Source organism: Bison bison, unplaced genomic scaffold, assembly GCF_000754665.1.
Source record: "Bison bison bison isolate TAMUID 2011002044 unplaced genomic scaffold, Bison_UMD1.0 scf7180017864495, whole genome shotgun sequence".
Lineage (NCBI taxonomy): Eukaryota > Metazoa > Chordata > Mammalia > Artiodactyla > Bovidae > Bison > Bison bison.
The window spans coordinates 1545713-1568803 of NW_011495054.1; the positions used below are offsets into that span (position 1 = coordinate 1545713).

General features: G+C 43.5%; 1 protein-coding gene across 1 annotated transcript in view; it reads right to left on the minus strand.

Annotated features, from left to right (window-relative positions):
• The window catches only part of FBXW8 (F-box and WD repeat domain containing 8), a 113551-nt gene extending 90544 nt beyond the window's left edge, over positions 1 to 23007 (minus strand). The window contains exons 1-2 of the mRNA XM_010828550.1: positions 22292 to 23007; positions 6159 to 6263 (exon numbers count right to left, since the gene is read on the minus strand). Coding sequence (XP_010826852.1) covers positions 6159 to 6263; positions 22292 to 22414 — 228 coding nt within the window. The 5' untranslated portion in view covers positions 22415 to 23007. The remainder of the gene's footprint in view (positions 1 to 6158; positions 6264 to 22291) is intronic.
• Positions 23008 to 23091: the final 84 nt, after the last annotated feature.

The following is a 23091-nucleotide window of genomic DNA, read 5'->3' on the forward strand; positions in this document are numbered from 1 at the left end:
GAAATTAAAAGACACTTACTCCTTAGAAGGAAAGTTATGACCAACCTAGATAGCATATTCAAAAGCAGAGACATTACAATTTGCCAACAAAGGTCCATCTAGTCAAGGCTATGGTTTTTCCAGTGGTCATGTATCGATGTGAGAGTTGGACTGTGAAGAAAGCTGAGCGCCAAAGAATTGATGCTTCTGAACTGTGGTGTTGGAGAAGACTCTTGAAGAGTCCCTTGGACTGCAAGGAGATCCAACCAGTCCAACCTAAAGGAGATCAGCCCTGGGATTTCTTTGGAAGGAATGATGCTGAAGCTGAAACTCCAATACTTTGGCCACCTCATGCGAAGAGTTGACTCACTGGAAAAAGACTCTGATACTGGGAGGGATTGCGGGCAGGAGGAGAAGGGGACGACAGAGGATGAGATGGCTGGATGGCATCACCGACTCGATGGACATGAGTTTGGGTGAACTCCAGGAGTTGGTGATGGACAGGGAGGCCTGGAGTGCTGCAATTCATGGGGTTGCAAACAGTCAGACACAACTGAGCGACTGAACTGAACTGATCTTCTAACAACTTATCACACTTATGGCTTAAAATAACACATGTTTACTTGACAGTTCTGGAGGCCAAAAGTCTAAAATCAAGGAGCTGGGGAAATTCCCTGGCTGTCCAGTGATGAGAGCTCCATGCTTCCATTGCAGGGGGCAGGGTTTCAATACCTGGTCAGGGAACTAAGACCCCACAAGATGCATGGCCCAGTCAAAAAATAAATAAGTAAAAAATAAGATTGTGGGCAGCCAGGTAGCATTCCTTCTGGAGGTTTCAAGTGACAATCTGTTTCTTTACCTATTCCAGGTTTGAGAGGCCAGCTACATTCTTTGGCTTGGGGCCCCTTCCTCCGTTTTCAAAGCCAGAAACATGGCATCTCCTCTTCTCACTGACCTCCTGCCTCCCGCTATGGAGCTTTGCAATTACACTGAACTCACCTGGATAATCCAAGATCACTCCATGCCAAGATCCTCAACATACATCTGCCAAGGTCCCTACCCACAAAAGGTAACACATGGACATCACAGGTCTGAGGACAAGCACATGCACATCTCTGGGAGGCTGACACTCAGTTACCACAGTCTAGCCAGCTCTGACCTTCCTGCTCTCCTCAAGCACAACAGCTGCACTCACCTCCAGGCCTTTGCACCTGTGATTCACCTCTGCCAGAGACCTGTCCAGCTTCCTGCTTCCCTCCTTTCAGTCTCTGCAGAAAGGCCACCTTCTCTGGGACATCTTCCCCAGTCACTTAGAAGTGTAACCCCAACATCGTCTCTGCTGGTCTCTTTTCTCCACAGCACTTACCACCACCCGATATACTCTATATTCAATCCTGTATTTACTGCACATAATTGTAAAGCTTTCTAGAAGGTGGGGGGAATGGGGTTTCTGTTTTGTTCAGTGCTGTACTCACTGTCTAGAACGGTACATACATGGCACATAGCAGGCCCTGCATGAAAGACTGAATGAGAAGAGTAAGTCCAACATTGTTTAACACTTAAAAAACTGGGTTGTTTTTATTTTCAAAGGTCAGCTCCTGGCATGTGCTGTCCTCAGAAGGCTCTGACTTTCTTATTCAAGTATAATCTCTTGCTTTTTGATTTTTTTTCTCGTTTAAATTTTAATACGGAAAATGTCCACCACACAAGAGTAAAGTGAAGAGTATAAACAACTCTCAAGTCCCCCCCAACTCCGTTCAAATGATTATCAGCACTTCACTGTCCCTGTTTCATCGCGCTCCCCATCCTCTTTCTGGAGCTGCTCTGCTTTTCCTTAACCCCATTTAGAGGGAGCAGCCATTGCAACCTGGCAAATTAAAAGAAAACGCCTGTAGGTGCTTGGGTGTCAGGTGCGCACGAGCCTCCCTGAGAGGAGTCTGGGGGCAAAGGTGAAGCGAAGAACTGAGGGAACTCTGCCAGCAATCTCAAGTCCTCAGCATCATCTCTGCTCTGAAAAATCAACCCAGAGCGCTTGGCTCTGAATCCCCAACTTCTAAACATGTCATTAAGACCTGCAGCTAGGAAAAGTCTGGTTTTAGTTTCTCCTATTTGGACATCTGGGAAGATGGTAAGATCACATTTTCCTTGAAACTTGAAATATCATAATCTAATAGACGAGGCTTTAGTTCCAGAAGTACTTCTTTATTTTGGTAACACCTACTTCTTGCTTGCCAATTTTTATCATAAATCTTAAGTTTTTTAACCTCTCCATCTTCCCTCTTTTTCTTGATTACATTCTTTAAGCACATTTTTTTCTACGTTTTACTTGAAAAGCATGACCTTTTTGCCTTTGCAGCTCTACTGCTAAAATTACACATTAGGAAATACACATAACTAAAATATATGTTAAAACTGAAAATGAAAAAATAAAATTACAGGCCTTCCCTGGTGGCTCCATGATAAATAATCCACCTATCAATGCAGGAGACATGGGTTTGATCCCTGGTCCAGGAAGATCCCACATTTCATGAAGCAATTAAGTCCATGCACCACAACCACTGAGACCGAGCGCCCCAGAATCCCTGCTCCACAACAAGAGACACACTGCAGTGAGAAGCCTGTGTAACTCGAGAGCAGCCCCCGCCTCTTCGCAACTAGAGAAAAGCCCGTGCAGCAACAAAGACCCACTGCAGCTAAAAATAAATAACATTTTTAAAAAATGAAATCTCTAAAAATTTGTTTAAATAAAATAAAATTACAGAAATGGAAAATAAATTCAAGGTTTCCAGGGTTAGTGAAGGGGAAGGGTGTGGCTATAAAAGAGTAGCAGGAATTCTTGTGATGAAAGTTCTGTATCTTGACTGTGTGGTCACTCAAATCTACACACATGATGAAACCACACAGAACCAAATACACACGAATAAGCGTGTTAAACTGGTGAAATCTGAATAAGCTCCGTGGACTTTGCAAATGTCAATCCCTGGTTTTGATACCGTGGGACAATTTTCCAAGACACTGACAATGGAGGAACTAGGGGAAGGGTACACAGAACTTCTCTGCACTGTATTTTGCAACTTCCTATGAATTTAAAATTATTTTTAAAGTGTTTCAAATGAACACTGGCATATACTTAAAAACCTTTACTTCTTAGAATTATCCAGTAATATAACAGCACACTTACTTTTTTCTCATAAAAAACAAACAATTCTGAAATCAACAATTTTGTCATTGTTACCCATTTTAAAATATCACGTTGCAAAGACTGGAAATTCTGTGGACATACACACATGCATACAAAGAACATAAAATTGTAACTAGCAAAATGATAAACTGCTCAATGAGCTGTCCCACGCATAACACCTTACTAAAAGCACACTGTTTGAGACATCTCAGCGTGAGACTCTCCCACAGAGATATAAACCCCTTGAGGGCCAGGTATGGACAGCAACAGGCTAGGGAGGCCAGTATCCAGAGTCCACAGGGTCACAGACTAACGTGGGGGGACTTAAGTTCTGAAGCATCAAGCCTCACAAAGCAGAAAGGAGACGAACTCAGAGCCAAATCAATTCCCCAAGTCCGTGGCATAATGAAATCTCAGAAGTCCTCCCCAACCAGGGTTCCTTACTGTGAGTCAGTTACCAATTTGGCATAAAGATCTAAGCAAACAGGTTTTCTCCAAGGGTACACATATAGTTCATGGTGCCAATTCCCCATAACTGGCCCAACCAATTTCACTCAAATCCCAAGGCGGCTAGATTAAAAGAGAACCAGAGGAAAACAGCAAGACGGAGAGAGCTAGCCCCCTCTGAAATAAAATCATAAAGCAGCAGGATGTTCCATTGAACAGAAGGCCCTTTCCCCTGTTTCAAAAATAAAAACACCGTGAGAAACAAATGAAAATGCTACTTATTTTTATTACTTTGGGGTTTTATTTTAATGCTTGAAAAAAACAAACAAAGCCAAGTCTGCAAACTACTGGCCATCCATTGTCCTCTTTGTGCAAAAGCTCAGAAAACAAACAAACAAAAAAAAAACCCTGGCTTTGCAGATCACAGCCAACTCAGGGGTTCTGGTTAGAGATATTTTCTATTCTTACTCATGTGCTTTAAAAATTAGGTTCAACAGGAAAAATCCAAATCCAACTGGCCCAAGAGGGAAGAATTCTGGTGGACAATTGGACTACTGTGTTGCAAATTAAACTGTTCACACCTGCAGAATAATCTCACCAGCATAACCAATCTACCCTGGAATGCAGTCCCACTGTACCAAAAGGGGGGTCTCTTCTTCCACCAGATCTTATCTTTACACTGATAAACTCTCTGGATGAGAAAACCAGCAGCAGATGTGAAAGCCACATGGCCCACTACAAAGTGGGAGAGCAAAAAGCAATGTTAAAAGAAATGATTCCTTAAACAGCAGCTCCCTATCAAGAATGAAGATTTTATCATCGAATGCTGACTTTGTGGAAAGCAAGCTATTAGACCCTGTTCTAAGGCCTCAGCCAGCGGCATCCAGCTGAAATCCAGGAGCTGGACTCACTTAGCTACGCCCTTGTTTTCAATTCTTGGGATAGGGCCAATATGTAAAGTTAGAATATAACAAATCCAATTGCCAAGGGAAAGAAGACAATGTAGGTACTCTTACTTAATGCAATAGATAGGCTCTGAGCACAGTTTATACTGCAAAGATTTTTATTTTGTGAATTTTACCCTTTGAATAATTTCTTTCTAAAGATTTCCACACTCTCCATTAAAAAATATTAGCCAACATCCCCTTTTAACTGATACTGTGGCAATCAAAAATCATGAAAACTTTCTCAAATTCATATTTAAGTAGAAAAACATTCTGATTAAGCAAACTGCTTCATAACAAGGTAAAATCATAATAGGGAAAGAGAGTAAAACCAGAAACTCTCTAAATTGTCTTGCATTCTGTTGTCATTTCACTGAATTGCCATGGGGTCAGCCAGCTCTAGAGTCTAAGTTTGAGCACAGTTTTCACCACTCTCAAACTGCCTTAATATTTTTAACTTCATATTCATGACAGTGTTTTGGATTTTTAATGTATAGTTTTCCTACCACTTAATGTCTTTTTTTTTTTTTTTTTTGCCACATTGCCCAACATGTAGAATCTGAGTTCCCTAATCAGGGATTGAATCCCACATCCCTTAGAGTGTAAGTGTGGAGTCTTAACCGCTAGACCTCCAGGGAAGTCCCTCCTACCACCCAGTTTCACCAAATTCTTTCTCCTAAAGGTATAGAGACTTGTGTCAAACGCATTATAGGATCTAGAGATGGGAAATGGTAACCACTAAACAGATTACTTCTTTGGCTGATATGGGCCATGGATACTCCAGTGTCTTCTGGGAAACACAGCTGTCCATGAAATGCCAAATGATCAGCAATCACATTCACTCTTCACCAAGAAGAAAATACAAGACTAACTTTAATGGCATAAATGCCTGCCTCTTAAAGCATGGCCAAAGCCACGCTGGTTTCAGCTGGTAGAAATGCAGACTAGTAGGGGCCACACCCCAGACCTCCTGAATCTGAAACTGCGTTTTATCCAGACCCTCTCTGATGCATGCACACAATAAAGTCTGGCCTAAACTATCTGCCCCCATCCCACTCCACCAGCATGTGGCCCAGAGCAGGCACGAGATGGGGGACACTGATCTGCAATTCCCTCGGTGGGTCTCAGTTCTCACATGCCTCTCACCTCACTGCATGGAATTCGGGTGTCTGAAGGGTAATTTGGACTGTACAGTGGAACATGATGTCACTGTTTTGTCCCCAGGCTGACCCTCAGCTCCCAACCTAACAGCTGGCTTGACTGAACCAAGGCCTCACACCTTTGCATCAGAAACAGTGAGGACATTAACAGCTCTGGCGAGCTCAGAAAGGCAAGCACAGTGCTGTCAGCCTTAAGCACGCTGCCACGGGTCAGCCATAACTCAGACTGCAGGAGGAACGCAGCGCTGGAGCAGCTGGTCACGAAAAGATCAACACCACGTGGGGATATGGAACGCGATCATTTAAGCTCAAGGTTGCTTCCCTTCAAGTAAAGCTGCTATCCCATTTGTGAACTCTGTGGAGTCTGTCATTCTGTAAAGTACACTTCTGTTATGGAGGAGCTTCCCACACTTGAATTACACATGTAAGCAAATCCTGACGGCTTACCTGTGCGCATCTTCCTAGTTCTCTCCTGTTCAGATACTGAAATATATTGATTGCCAACTCATAAGGCAGTTGGATATCAAAGAAGGGAACATCATCCATTTCATTCTGAGGAGGGAAAAAAAGAAAAGAAATATTAAAATTCTGAAACATGAAAATGTAGGCCCTTTAAATGATCAGCAACGACCTTAGGTGGTGACAAGAGACAGAACTGTGATACTAAGGAGAAGCAAAACGTTCTCACTATTCCATGGAGCACAGTCATAGAACTCATTCAGAGCCTTATAGTCACTCTCAAATCTCTGACTCCCCACATTCATATGAAGTCTCCTCACATGCACTTATAAACTCCACAAGACCATCTCACGAAACGATTCAAAAAGGAGAAGCAGGGGTGCCCTCTCACAAGCTAAGGGGTGCCACGGGAATCAGTGCAGAGGTCCGTGGAAAGCCTCTCAACGTCTCAGGAAAGATGAGTGGCAGGAAGCCAAGAAAGAGCCTTGAAACCAGGGAGGGAGGCCACTGGTCCTTCCAGGACAACTGCTGCTATTCCCCAACCTGGACGGGAGTGCGTGTACATAGCAGAGAAACGCTGACCTAGGTCACTGCAGTGTTTTCTCCAAGAAGAGGGGGACAGGGCTGTGAATGTGAGTGGAAAGTACATAAACGAGGCGCCGCTCCTGAGTAAGGTGAGCACGTCCCCCCTCAGCCACAGGAGAAGCACAAGGTTTCCTAATGCACTCGGGGGCTTGCGCTGGTTAACCCAGGGAGCCAGTGCAAACAAAGCAGTTTCTTCTTCGGTGTCATTTATTAATGCGGAGAAATTAGAGCTCGCCTGCCTTTGGATAAGCAATTAGGGATGAGGTAACAGGCTTTATTTGAGAGATAAGGCTGTCATGACGATCCTGGTAGCACAAAGAAATATAAGCATGAAACAGAAAAAAAGGCCAAGTGTGCACATGTATCCCTCTGTCTGTGCCCAAATCCACCTGCCAAAGCTTGCTTTGGAGTAGGCTCCTGTGAAGCTGGGGAAAGCGGCGCTATTCATCCCAACAGAACTTGCTTAATAAAATTCACTTCTAGTAAGCTTTGGCTGACATCAGTGACTTACTGGATACAAATGAAAGTATTATTTCACCACTCAAATACAACAGTTGTATACTGCAAGGCTGCATGGAAAGAGTCTCGGCGTGCTAAGGCACCAAGAATCAGGGTGAAGATTTTTCTGGAATTGTGTTTCCATTCATCTAGAACTCTCAGGGCTAACAGTACCCAGGGCATAAGGAGGTAATGTATTCAACTGCAAAAACAGTGCAAGGCTAATAAGCATGAAGGCCAAGAAGGCTCTCTAGAGGGAAAGGGAGGAAGGGCTTACAGTTCTCGGCGGGTAAAGAAGGAACAGAATGTTAAGTCAGGACAGAAGAGTTGGCTGTACCGAAAACAACAAGAAAAAAAAAAAATCTGCAAGTGTAACTGAAAGACAAAAAGGATCCCTGCCTAAAAAAATAAAGGAAAGTCATTGGTCAGGCTAGGTCCCCTCCTACAGCTAATCGACTTTACCCATCAAGAAAAAGAGGCATCACTTTCTCTCTGCCCAGATTCAACTTCAGATGCCTTACTGTAATGGTGAAAGGAGTCAATGAAAGCTGCATACATTACAAGACTATCATTCACAGCCCTGGACTTCCTTCTGCTTTCTCTTTTGGATTATTTGACTACAGTGAGGTGGAGAAGTCTACCTTAAACATTCAGTAGAGAAGCAAGAGGAAAAAATGTCCCCTGTCCTATACAAGCAGAATAAAGGCAAAGTCTGCATTCATGCAAACTGAACTCATAATTAGCTTTTTCTTTTTTTATCTGCTGCCAGCGATGTGCCAGGCATTGTTTTCTTCAATCTTCCCTTCAGAACTCCCTATAAACTGGTGTCTGGATTTGATGTGATTGGGATGAAGGGTGAGAAATTACCTCTGTTTTTTAGTTTTGTTGGTGCACAAAAGTCATACTTCTGGTGGCAGGTGCCTTCTCCCTTCTGCCTATTCAGTTGGCCAGTTCTCTCTTCTCCTCCTAGAAAATAAGGCCTCTGCCTAGCATACTCCAGACTCTGCCACCATTTGTCCTGACACCAGTGACCTCTGGGATGCAGTACCACGTTGGGGTTAGAGCACAGATTCCAACTGGTCATCCTGGCTCTGCCATCTCACTAGCCATGAGACCAGGCTACACGCAACTGATTCTCAGCTTCCTCATCTGTGAAACAGATGTCAGCATACCTATTGTGTTATTCACAGGGCAGTTATAAGGATAAAATGAAATAATTCACGGAAAGGACTTGGCACAAGTACCCAAGGCTAAGCATGCAACCATCGATTGTTAAAGTTACTGTCTTCTTTCCTTGAACGATATATCCCAGGCCCCTTTTTTTCCTTCAACAAGTATTTGTTGATTAGGTCCACATTCCACTCTGCCCCCACATAAGCTTGCTGTTTACACAGAAAGTCGTCTCCCCTTGTCACATGATAAGCAGATGACGGTCAACAACAGTGGAAAGGGAACAGTACAGCACAGGCTGTCATTCAGGGATCTGAACACTCAAAGGATCCACACAACAAGGTCTCTTCCAAAAAGGCTTTCAAAAAAGAATCATCAGGGATTCCCTGGTGGCTCAGTGGTGAGGAATCTGCCTGCCGACGCAGGAGACACAAGTTCGATCCCTGGTCCAGGAAGATCCCACCCGTCACAGAGCAACTAGGTCCACGTGCCACAGCTATGGAGTCCGTGCTCCACGATGAGAGAAGATCGCACACCACAACGAGGGAGGAGCCCCACTCGAGCACACCACAACTAGGGAGGAGCCCCACTCGCAGCAACTAGAGAAAAGTCCGTGCAACAACGAAGACCCAGTACGACCAAAAATAAAACAAATTTTTTAAAAACAGAATCATCAATTCTAGATGGTTATACCACAGTAATAACTACAGAAGGATCTGCTCTACTGCACAGTGGATGAAAGTGAGGCGGCCAGCAGGGTGCGAACCACCAGTCGGGGGTGTTAGGGCTCCCACACCAACCAACAATCAGAGACGCCACAGTGGTCTCACTGTTGACACAGTTGTCATGGCTCTTGATCACCTACAAGTTCTAGAGGGTAACAACTGCTTCGAAGCACTGAATTATAATTATGTAAACACCAACAGCACAAAGCCAACTTTTTTTTTTAAATCACTGTGCTCTGAGAATTATTATCTAAACTTCAAAATGATGGTCAATCCCAAACAGATCAAGTCCCAGACTCTTATGTAAATGAACTTCCCTGTTGCTACCACTGGCTGGGAATGGCAGGAAAAAGCATAAAAGAAACCGATATATTAAAGAGAGGTCCAAGTCCCCACACCTTAAGAAATACGTAGACCCGCAAGGTCAGGAGACCAAACGCTGCAGTTTCCTGTTGCACACTTGGAATCCTTCTGGCAAGACATTCTCTCATTGGCTCTTGTAATGGAGGCTGTGATGGGTTACTCAGTTTCCCTGTCTGGGTCCACAACACTTATCCCCCCAGAGGCCCAGGATGCTGCCTGCCAGCAGCTCATAGCTGCGTCCTTTCCCAGGCACGCCCTGAGCAAACAAGCTGCCTCATTCCAGGTCACACTCCCTCTTCAAGGGCAGTGTGCAGCCAATGACCGCGCGATAGCGGAGTAAAAAGGCCTCAATATGGGACCCCCTCAGCAAGGCCAACCCAGGAAACCACCTGCACGCAAACCTCTATCTCAGAGTGTTTCACGGTTAATCCTACCTTTACTCGCAAGCAGCCCTGTATTCAACACATTTCCAAGGGTTCTTATGCATAATCCCAGTGTCATTAAACTAGGTAACCTACTTCACTTTCCACTAAAGAGGCAACAGAGAAATGCAAGTTAGAGTGACATTATCATATCAAAAACCAAAAAACTACAGAGGAGCTTCAAGGTTAAGTAAATCACTCATAAATTTCACTTTGTTATTACTAGTAACATACCACTTGCGAAACACCTTACAAAAGATTCAGAGTTTTGAGCATGTTTGATCCCGTGGTTGAAAATGCAATCCTTTTACAGGTACAGCGTGACTGGACAAGGAGATAGAGCCACATCCTGGACTGAGGCTGCAATCCAGTAGCCACGTATAAATTAGCCGAGGCAGCAGGAAGGTCCTAAGTGCTCTCATATGGGACTTCCCGCAGCTCATAAATGTAAGTAAAAATGATAATAATAATGCTACTAGTGGGTACAGAAATACCTTGTAACCTAAAAGGTGCCATCACAGACTTCTACCTAGACTATTTTGAAGCATGTGCCATTGTGCTCAGTCGCTTCAGTCACATCTGACTCTTTGCAGCTCCACTGCACCCCGCCAGGCTCCACTATCCATGGAATTTTCCAGGCAAGAATACTGGAGCAGGTTGCCATTTCCTACTTGACCCAAGATCAAACCTGCATCTCGTGTGTCTCCTGCACTGGTAGGCAGGTTCTTTAACACTAGCGCCAACATACCGCTACCCCAGAAGTTACTAACCAACTATATCTGTACCAACTTAAATATGGAAATGGACAAGTTGTCATTTCAGAAACTAAGATATCCTAAGAAGAAATCAGACAAAGGGTTTCCCTGATGGTCCAGTGGTGAAGAATCCGCCTTGCGATGCAAGTGACATGGGTTCAATCCCTGGTCAGGAAGATTTCACGTGCTGTGAAGCAACTAAGTGTGTGCACCACAAGCACTAACAAGAGCTCTAAAGCCCGAGCCACAGCTACTGAAGCCACGCACTGCAAATACTGAAGCCCACGCACTCTAGAGCCCACGCTCTGCAATGAGAAGCCTGCACACCGCAATGAAGCGGAGCCCCTGCCTGCTGCAACTAGAGAAAGCCTGCCCAAAGCAACAAAGACCCAGAACAGCCAAAAATAAAGTAAGTAAATCTTAAAAAAAAGACACTTGAAATATTACAGGAAACTTTGTCATACTATAAAAGTGTTAGTATGATTACAAAGTTTAGAGAATAATTTAGAATGGCCAAATCTATGGTACAGAAGACCACTCGGAAGACCAATAAATTTAAAATATTAATATTAATGTGTACATGCTTGATCCTGTTTGATTCTTTGCGACCCCATGGACTGTAGTCCGCCAGGCTCCTCTATCCATGGAATTTTTCAGGCAAGCATACTGGAGTGAGTTGCCATTTTCTCCACCAGGGGATCCTCCCAACCAGGGATTGAACCCTGCATTTCCTGCATTGCAGGCAGATTCTTAACCCACTGAGCCATCAGGGAAGTCCCACAAAGTATTAACATTTCTTCAAATTTAAAGAAAAACATCCTTTTGACAGCATACAATTTGGCTTTTTTTTTTTTAATGATTCAGATATTGACTCGCTATCCACTACTGGTGACCGCTGTCCTGTACCAAACATCAGAATCATCTTTGGAGTTGTCTGGGTGTGTGTGTTTCAAACCAAAATCGAGGGTCTCACTCAGACCTCCTGTTCCAAATTCTCAGGAGTGGGGCTCAGGCATCTACTCCTTAGGAATTCTCATGCAAACCAAACGTTGAGAAACACAACCCTAACTTATCGACAGATATAAAAATCAATCCTTTCCCAATCAAGTCAAAAAAAAAAAAAAGAAAGCCACCACAGAGAGGTTATGTTACTTTGTTAATTCAAAGTCAGTGAATACTTGATTTTCCCAAAGTCTACTGGACTTACTCCAGTAAATGTTAAAAGAAATTGCAAACAGATCCATCCCCAGGGAGGCCGATTTGTACTCTCATGTACTAATGTAAGACTAATTCTGCAAATGGATTGGTTTTGTGCCTTACTGTTAGAAATTTAATCTGTCTTCTCTTGTTTAGTAGAAGAAGGGATAATCACTAAGCGCCAAATCAGTAAAGAGTGAAGAAGTGGACTTAAGGTTTGTTCCCAGCGTTCATCTCTAGGGCAAACAGAACACGAAAGCTCTCTCTCTAGATGACGTCTTAAGAAACTGAGACAAGAACCTCGAGTTTAGACAATAGATATGCAACATTTCTGCGAAATCTGCCCCTGAAAGGAGACTGTTTTCTACAGGAATTTATCTCAACTGTTCACATACTGCTGAAGAGTAGAGCAGACCCACACAATCTCATCAGAAGGAGTGGATGAGTTCCAGTTTCATCTGTATTTTCTTTAAGAAAAATAAAATTGGTCGATTGCAGGGGGAAAGGTCTGAAATACTGTTGAGATAAACAGGTGTTCGTTTACATTCCTAAATGTGTCTCAAAACGCATAATAACTATGTGACCTTTTCATTTTTAAAATAAGGTAAAATGTTTTACGTCCAAAACACTATCTGAATTGAAGACCATGCCAACTGCTGGGGCGGGAGGTACTATGAGCGGGTGTGTAAGAAATGAAGTCAACACTCAGAACTAAAATTTTTTATAGAGATATATCATTGTCACATAAAATGGGATAAAAACTGGAGTCTACAAAAAGCAATAAAGACAGTCCCCCAAGGTACTCCCAAGTTCATTAGGAAGCCAGCTATTTAGAACTTGGAAATCATTTCTCTGAAGCAACAATGCTATAAAGGGTGGTTGAACTCCCAAACAGTCCACAAAAGGCCAGTTTTTCATTTAACACTTAGCATGATCCCTTGCGTGTCACTATGAGAAAAAACAAAAGGAATTCAATGAATTTTGGTTGATCACATACGTGGCTGATGTAACTGAACTACAGTACACAGTGCACTACAGGTCCACTGCAGTATCTACCAGGCACACTGCGCTGCACACAGCAGATGCACATTCAACATCCACGGTGCTTTTTTTTAATGGGCTTGCCAATTTCAAACGCCACTATCATTCACCACCTACCGGTATGATTCCCCCAGGCGCTGACAAGGGATGGACACAAAATGGTTTAGCACCTGGATTAGTGAGAGCTGGGGCAATCCCAGGAGGTTGGGCAGTGGGGGAAGCTAGGAAGGCAGAAGAGGCTGGATCTGTGCTTTCAAAGCCCCTTTTTCCTCTACAATGGGATGCAATTTCTCTCTCCAGGAGGAAGAGAAGTCAGGAGAAGAGGGAGCCCTTTGTCAAAAGCTTCAGGTCCCAGAGGAGCCTGTGTGGGTATGGCTGGTTTGTAGAAGTTCCCTGTCAAGGGTCCCAAACTCTCCAAACACATTCATACCATCAAGACTAGCTATATAATTTGTGCAGCCCAGAGGAAAACAGAAGTGTAGGGCCCCTTGTTTAATATTAAGAATTTCAAGATGGTAACAAGAGGGCATTAAACTAAGCAGCATATGCTGCTGAGCCTGGGGCCCTAGGTGACCACACAGGTCACACGGACCCGTGAGGCCAGCTGGCCCTGGCCGCCACAGAACCTTTGCACTTGCCGTCCTCTGCCTAGAATGCCCTCTCCTGAATCTCTCCCCGCTTCTGGAAGTGTGACCTTCCCAAGAAGGCTTTCTTGAATACACCAATCCCCAACACATACACACTCTTATCCCTTCTACCCGCTGTATTTTTCTCCAGAGCATCTACTACCCAACCATTATTTGTTCATTGTCCATCTCCCTCTTGCCCAAAATGTGGACTTTTATAAGAGCGTTGATTTCTCTGTCTTGTTCACTGCTGTAGCCTCAGTGCCAAGAACACTGCCTGGTACCAAGAAGCCCTCTCTCTAGTGCACGCATATGCACACCTGCTCAGTTGTGTCCAACTCTCTGCGACCCCATCAACTGTAACCTGCCAGGCTCACCAAGAAGCTGCCTAATGAGTTATCTGAGGAGTGAATGAATGGAGCCCAGGTTGCTGCATGCAGCAGAACCTTCCAACGAACAGATGCCCTGAGTTACAAACTGTTCTAGTGCACACACACAGACCATTTCAAAATATGCCCAAGTAGACACTTGCTCATTCACAACAGGAAAAAATGAATGGCACTGACAGGAGAACATTCTAGTTTGGGTAAGGAAGAAGGCAGCGAACCCTGGGCTGGAGGAATCAGGAGAGAGTAAACAGAGGAACAAGCATCAAGTGAAGCCTTAAAAGGAAAGCAAAGGACAGAAAGGAAGGGAAGTCTCACCAGGCGGGCCAACACTTGAGTTCACATTTGACTAGGCTGCCTTCTCATTTTGTATTAGTGTTTCCCTACTTGTTTCTAAGTTTAACAAAAAGAGGAAAGTCATCAAACTGACCTTGCTGACAACAGAGATGTAGGCTGTGATAAAGTGAGCAATAAATACTGGCCAACAGTATTAAAATTTTTTATCAGGCCTGAAAACCCAAATCTTAATGCTCTGAATGGTCACCAGGGTTCCAACCGCCATAGATCCTCCTTATGAGGTTGCTGTTGGAAGCAGCAGTCCCTGTTATTTCTACTCCACAAATGCAGGCAGGGCCACTACTACACTCAGTACCATAGGTGGGGGTACAGGAGGAGGACAACAGACCTGCCCTTCAGGGATTCCAATCCAAGGGCGGGGTGGATGCTGAAGCAAGAGGTTTACCAGGAATAACGCTTAGCAAAGAGGAAGTGAGATAGCATAATAAACTCTTCTGCAAAACCACTGATAATAATAGTGCTAGCTTTAACTTACTGGCTACTGACTGTAAGCCATGCTTGGTGCTAAGAATGTCCCATGCCTCCATACAAGATGATACTAGCATCGACCTTTTTTGCTAAGTAAGGCAAGATAACTGAAACTGCCCACGGTCAAACAGCTAGGCGGCAGCAGAGACCAAATGTGGACTCGAGTTTGACTGATTCCAGAGGCTGGACTTGTAACCAGGGCCAACCTGATCCATTAATGTTACCATTTCAGTTTTTAAAAAAAGCAAGACTGTAGGCTTCTGAGGTCTGCGACTGTGTCCATTCTGTTTACTGCTGATTCCCCAGAACCTAGCTGATCCATAAATACATGTTGGATGAACAGAAAACACCTACATTCCTGCAAACACTTTGAACTCTTACCCCCTTAAAGCAGTCATCTGTTGTTTCTGCCCAATATCCATTTCCTCTTTTCTGTTAGGAAATCATCCCATTCTTAGTCAACATGGGTTAGGTGAGGCTGACTCCACTCATCTGCAGGAGAAGACAGTGGATGTGAGCCTGGCCAATTTGCATCAGTGACTGGTTCAAGGATGGACCAATGAGAATTAAAGTTCATCACTCTGGGAGCATAAAACATGCTCTTTTTCACCCTGAGTTGCTTAGCTGCTAGCATAGAAAACTGAACTGGCCGGCAGCCATTTTATCCCAAACTGGAGAGCACCTGTCTATGAATAAAGCCAACAAAAGGAAAGCAGGACCAAGAAATGAAGAGATTCCTATTAGGAAGAAAAAAAACTTTGCCAACTATGAGGTAAAGGATGTTAACCAAACTTACTACAATCATTTTGCAATATATAGCTATGTCAAGTCATCATGCTGTACCCCTTAAATTTATTGTGTTCTATGTCAGTTATCCAAGTAATCCAACTCTATGCCCCAACCAGTAATGCTGAAGCTGAAATTGAACAGTTCCATGAAGACCTATAAGACCTTCTAGAACTAACGCCAAAAAAAAAAAAAATGTCCTCTTCATTATAGGGGACTGGAGTGCAGAAGTAGGAAGTCAAGAGATACCTGGAGTAACAGGCAAATTTGGCCTTGGAGTACAAAATGAAGCAGGGCAAAAGCTAACACAGTTCTGCCAAGAGAACGCACTGGTCATAGCAAACACCCTCTTCCAACAACACAAGAGAAAACTCTACATATGGACATCACCAACGGTCAAAACTGAAATCAGATTAACTATATTCTTTGCAGCCAAAGGTGGAGAAACTCTACAGTCAGCAAAAACAAGACTGGGAGCTGACTGTGGCTCAGATCATTAACTCCTTATTGCCAAATTCAGACTTAAACTGAAGAAAGTAGGGAAAACCACTAGACCATTCAGGTATGACCTAAATCAAACCCTTTACGATTATACAGTGGAAGTGACAAATAGATTCAAGGGGTTAGATCTGATAGAGTGCCTGAAGAACTATGGACGGAGGTTTGTGACATTATACAGAAGACGGTGATCAAGACCATCCCCAAGAGAAAGAAATACAAAATAGCAAAATAGTTGTCTGAGGAGGCCTTACAAATAGCTGAAAAAAGAAGAGAAGTGAAAGGCAAAGGAGAAAAGGAAAGATATACCCATTTGAATGCAGAATTCCAAAGAACAGCAAGGAGAGATAAGAAAGCCCTCCTCAGTGATCACTGCAAAGAAATAGAGGAGAACAACGGAATGGGAAAGACTGGAGATCTCTTCAAGAAAATTAGAGATACCAAGCGAACATTTCATGCAAAGATGGGCACAATAAAGGACAGAAATGGTATGGACCTAACAGAAGCAGAAGATACTAAGAGGTGGCAAGAATACACAGAAGAACTATGCAAAAAAAGATCTTTAAGACCCAGATAACCACGATGGTATGATCACTCACCTAGAGCCAGACATTGTGGAATGTGAAGTCAAGTGGGCCTTAGGAAGCATCACTACAAACAAAGCTGGTGGAGGTGATGGAATTTCAGTTGAGCTATTTCAATCCTAAACGATGATCCTGTTAAAGTGCTTCACTCCATATGCCAGTAAATTTGGAAAACTCAGCAGTGGCCACAGGACTGGAAAAGGTCAGTTTTCATTCCAATCCCAAAGAAAGGCAATGCCAAAGAATGCTCAAACTACCACACAATTGCACTCATCTCACACACTAGCAAAGTAATGCTCAAAATTCTCCAAGCCAGGCTTCAACAACACATGAACCGTGAACTTCCAGATGCTCAAGCTGGATTTAGCAAAGGCAGAGGAACCAGAGATCAAATTGCCAACATCTGCTGGATCACTGAAAAAGCAAGAGAGTTCCAGAAAAACATTTATTTCTGCTTTATTGACTATGCCAAAGCCTTTGACTGTGTGAATCACAACCAACTGTGGAAAATCCTGAAAGAGATGGGAATACCAGACCACCTGACATGCCTCCTGAGAAATCTGCATGCAGGTCAAGCAACAGTTAGAACTAAACATGGAACAACAGACTAGTTTCAAATCGGGAAAGGAGTACATCAAGGCTGTATATTGTCACCCTGCTTATTTAACTTACATGCAGAGTACATCATGTGAAATGCCAGACTGGACGAAGCTCAAACTGGAATCAAGATTGCCAGGAGAAACATCAATAACCTCAGATATACAGATGACACCACTCTTATGGAAGAAAGCAAAGAAAAACTAAAGAGCCTCTTGATTCAAGTGAAAGAGGACACTGAAAAAGTTGGCTTAAAACTCAACATTCAAAAAACGAAGATCATGGCATCCGCTCCCATCACTTCATGGCAAACAGATGGGGAAACAATGGAAACAGTGAAAGACTTTATTTTGGGAGGCTCCAAAATCACTGCAGATGGTGACTGAAGCCATGAAATTAAAAGATGCTTCCTCCCTGGAAGAAAAGCTATGACCAACCTAGACAGCATATTAAAAAGCAGAGGCATTACTTTGCCAACAAATGTCCATCTAGTTAAAGCTATGGTTTTTCCAGTAGTCTTGTATGGATGTGAGAGTTGGACTATAAAGAAGGCTGAATGGTGAAGAAGAATAGATGCTTTTGAACTGTGGTGTTGGAGAAGACTCTTGAGAGTCCCTTGGACTGTCAGGAGATCAAACCAGTCAATCCTAAAGGAAATCAGTCCTGAATATTCATTGGAAGGACTGATGCTGAAGCTGAAACTCCAATACTTTGGCCACCTAGTGCAAAGAGTTGACTCATTGGAAAAGACCCTGATGCTGGGAGGGACTGGGCGCAGGACAAGGGGACGACAGAGGATGAGATGGCTGGATGGCATCACCAACTCGACGGACATGAATTTGAGCAAGCTCCAGAGTTGGTGACAGACAGGGAAGCCTGGCGTGCTGCAGTCCATGGGGTTGCAAAGAGTCGGACACGACTGACAGACTAAACTGATGTCAATTATAGCTCAGTAAAACTGGGGTGGGGAGGATAAAAACAGAGAGATGGAAGTATTTCTAGTTACATTATAAATTACATTACAGAACAAGAACCACCACCTGAAATTCTCAATTATGTGAATCAACAGATTCCAGTTTGGTTTTTTAAACCAATTTAAGTTGGGTGCTGATTGCTTGCTGCCCAGAGTCCTGATACACCACCTAAAGAGAAATGAGACTGAGCAACTGGATTTCATGACCACCACAGTGAAGAACGCAGCAATATGCTTGTGATTATATTCATGCAGCTCTACTACCTATGGGAACCCTGAGTTTATTGAAAAGGGGGAAAAGGACAAAAAAGGCAATACCTCCAAACTTCTATCCAGGGCCATATCATTTCTTTCACTAATTCAACCGTATACCAAGAAGACAATTTAGGTGTCCCTAACTCACCACCTAGAACAGATGGTCTCTAAGCACTGTATCAAAAGCTTCGTAAGAGAAGGCCCAAGAGCAATCATTTCCAAGTCTTCATTTCAGCTGGGCTTGTCCATCAAAGGTCAGGCCTGTACCCGACTGTGTAACACTACAACACTACCCCATCAAGAGGCAATTTCACTCCTGATAACTTACTAGTTGTTCTTGCTTCAGTGTTGATACTGAAGACTGAAGTGAAAGAGACTGCACCAAAAATAGAAGACCTGACAGTGTAACAGAGTACCAAAGATGGGGAGAGGAGGGGAGAGCGGGTGTTCGGAGGTGGTACTTTTTTTTTTTTTTTTAATTTAAGACTAGTCAAGTGCAGTAGTGAGAAGGGGGGAAGAGTAAGGAGGTGGTACTTTTTATTTCCTTTTCAGGTCAAATGGATGAGACTGTCATGAGTTTTTTTTTTTTTGGGGGGGGGGGCGGCGGGGCATACCAAATAGAACTCAATCTTCCTTTCAGGAGTCACCCACAGATCCCAAACTCATGGCCCAAGGCAGATCTAGCCCACAGAGAAGTGTTATGGAGAACTAGAGGAGGGAAGAGTTCTTGTGGCAGATGGTTGTATTAACTAGTCCCAACTTCAACATGATTCTCTGTACTCAAGCATTTGCGTAGCTCCAATTCTGGGTATGGACATATGAATTGCTCTGGTCAATGAGACAATAAACACACAGACTTCACAAGCACTTGTGGGTTAGGACTTGCCCTCCTGCCACTCTCATAACTCTGATAAGGTCCACCCAGGGCTAACCTGCTAGATGATAAGACACACATACACACACACAGCCAGAGCTGTTTCCGTGACAGGAGCTAACCTCAGACATGTACACGAGCCCACCCATGCCCAGCCCAAACTGCCACCCTGAAAGACACTGAGCTAAATAAATTCTTTGTCTTAAGCCAAAATTTTGGGGAAAAAATTTTGTAGCAAAAAATCTTTGATAAGAGTTGGACTTCCCTGGTGGTCCAAGTGGTTAAGAATCCACCTGCGGCTGCAGGGGACACAGGTTCGATTAGGAAGACCCCACATGCTGTGGGGCAACTAAGCCTGTGCACCGTAAGTGCTGAGCCTGCGTGCAGCAACTCCTCAAGCTTGTGCACCTAGAGACTGTGCTCCGCAACAAGAGGATACCACAAGGAGGCCCACACACCACAACGAAGAGTGGCCTCCACTCACTGCAATCAGAGGGAGCTCACGCACAACAGCAAAGACCCAGCAGAGTCAGAGTAAACAAATAAAATTATTTTAAAAATGAAAAAGAAACTGGTAAGAGTCCACATAAAAACACAAATCACAATTTGGGGGGGAGGAAAAAACCTAAAGACTCTACAACACCAGGACCACATTCTTACATGGCAACAACCAGCTAATCTGGGTCAAGACTCCCACGTTTAGCCCAGCCATAGCATACATTCCCCAATTTGTCACTATCATCTCATCCATATTAGGGTCAAGTTCATTGCCGCATGTCATCTCAGTTGGGTGGGAGTATATTTATGGCAAAGAAAAAAGTGAAACACCATATTCCACATATTCCAGTTACTATGAAAAGTGAAAAAGTTAGTACAATTACTTTGGAAAACGGTCAATATTTACTAAGGGTGAACGTATGCCTACTGTAACCCAGCCATTCTACTCCTAAGCAGATACCCAACAAACCCATTCATATGTTCCAGAAGATCTACAAAATTTCGTAGCAGCACTTTTCCAGACAGCTCGAAGCTGGTGATTAACAAACTAGTTATCAGTAATGCCCATCAACAGTAGAATTAGTAAGATGTGGCATATTCCTAGGGATAAATCTCATACATAAGGCTATACACACGAACCCAGACACAAAAGTGCATGCTGTATGATTCTACTGATACAATTTTAAAAATCAGATAAAATTTAAGGTGTTAGAAATCAGGTGAGAGGTTACCCTTGGGTGGAATGGCACAAGTAAAGGTTCTGAAGAGCTGGTAATGCTGTTCTGTAACCTGGACGCTGTTTACATGGCTATATACATTCTTGGAAACACATTAAGATGTACATTTATGGTTTGTACAATTCAATACAGAGGTTTTTTTTTTAAAAAATGGGGAAACAAGACCAAGAGGAGGGCTGTGCATCAAGAAAAATGGTTAAGTATTTTTCTTTAGTGATATCATGAAGACAATTTCTACACCGTTATGATGTTTACTATTTAATGTGACAAAAAGAATGGTAGTCGTTATGAAACAAATTATTACAAAAGTATGGCTGGAATCTGTGCTCAACATAAACACCTGATGAACTAGGAAAAAAGGATCAAATGAGTAACAGCCTACTTCACTCATTCACATTCCTGCCTGCCTGCCCTCTGTGGGCTCTGGGACTTACAACCCCTGAAATACAAATCCAGATCTTTTTTATAAAAGCTGCCATCAGTTTTCTGACTGAAGATACTGGGTGAGTCCCTTAAGTCAATTACTTTCCTAAACTTCATTTGCCAAATAAGTCTAATGCTAGCCACTGGAAAGGGTCACTGGGAAAACTGGAAATCACATTTCTAAACCCTGACAATACCAAGGAGACAACAAGCAAGCACACAATGATTTTATTAGTTTATTTTTTATTTATCGCCGTGTTACTGATGATTGCTAAGTACAGAAAACAAAAGAAAACCACTAGCGATGCCCCAATGGTTGGATGCTGCTGATGGTGGTGTAGTGACTGAGACTCTGAAGTCCCTTGGATCCTCCAGAAGGCAGGCTGCTTCCATTTTTAGGATACTTAAGTGAGGGCTCCTGTTTTTGGAATGGACGCCTCAGGAGTGTTAAGTCTGGAAAACCCCGAGCGAGCATCAGGACCCCAAACCAAGAGGTGGTAAAGCTGAGAACAATATCTCAAACTCACCTGATCATTCCAATCACCAGGTTTCTGGGCCCCCTCCTCTGGAAACTGATGCAACAAGTCAAGTTTAAGGAACTCCTAGCTGGTGAAATTTAAAGTCCAACAGATCTGGACCCAAATTCAATCCAAAGAACCTGTCAGATAGGTAATCCTGAGCAAGTTACAGAAAACCTGCATTTCCTCATTTGTAAAAGGAGACCAACAATACCTACCTCCCAGGATTGTTGTGACTCCTAAAGACAATGCCATATTCAGTAGGGAGGATTACTGGTCCTAATAATCCCCATTCCTGTTTCTCTTCACCCCCCATGCACTGGTCTTGCCTTTGCCTACATGTCTGTGAGAATAACTTCTGTGTAGATCCGCCCTGGCCTGGGCAACTTATCAGGTGATAAGCCACCTCGCCAAGGCATTAAATTTTAAAAATGTTTACATCTGTCAGACTTTAGTGGTCAAACACTTCTTACAGAAGCAGGCATGATGCCAGTATGAATTTTCACACACGTAAGAATTGACACGTTAAATGAGAATGTTTAACACATAGACCAAAAAAAAAAAAAATACGTCATCTCTAACTTTAGAGATAGGCAGAGCACAGAACCAGAAACTTGGTGAAAACTTACAGCTACTAATGTTATTTGAATATAACTATATATTATGTTGAGTAATCCATTTCTTCTAGAAACAGCTTGGCAATTACATAACTACTTCCAACTGGGAAGCCACAGATACTGCCTTTGAGCCCAATTTAAATGAAGCCCTTGAACCCGCTGCCTTACCCCAACTCTTAACCATGATTGTGTTTCTGGTGATCTTGATTGTGCCAATCTCCTGAAAAGGATAAAAAAAAAAAAAAAAAGTCCCCGGCTTTCTCCAGATTCTGGAAGATATTCATGTCCCATAAAATGGTCACTATCGGTAGCATGAAAGTTCTTATCAAAATATTCTTTTTGTGTATTTTAATTGAAGTAACACATGCACAGTCAGAAAAAAACTGAATTGTCCAAACACTACATAGAGAAAAGTTAAAATTCCTTCCTATCCGCATGGTGGGTTTGCCTCCCCCAAGTTTAGGAGCCCTTCCAGACCAGGATTTCCTCGATCTGGTACTTACATTTTGGACCAGGTAATTTTTTGTGGGTGCTGTCCTGCGTTGTAGAATCTTTGTCAGCACCCCTGGCCTCTACCCACGAGATACTTGCTGCTACCAGCCACCCCACACTGCCCCGCCCCAGTTGTGGCATCCAAAAATGTCTCCAGACACTACCAAAACGGGAGACAAAACCGCCCCCCGTTCGGAACCACACTTTCCAAAGATACTCAATGCATCCACAAACGTAGGGTTGGGTTGCTGTTTAGTCGCTAAGTCGTGTCCTACTCTTGGCAACCCCGTGGACTGTAAACCGCCAGACTCACCTCTATTCATTTCCCCACCCCCACCGGTGGCACAGTCACTTTCCAACTCATCAGGCGGTCTGTATCGGGGCGGGGGCAGCCCGTGCCTCGGCGGGAGGCGACAGCCACTCACCAGGTCCCGTATGAGCTGGTCCACCAGCTGCTCTCCGCCCCCGGCAGCGTC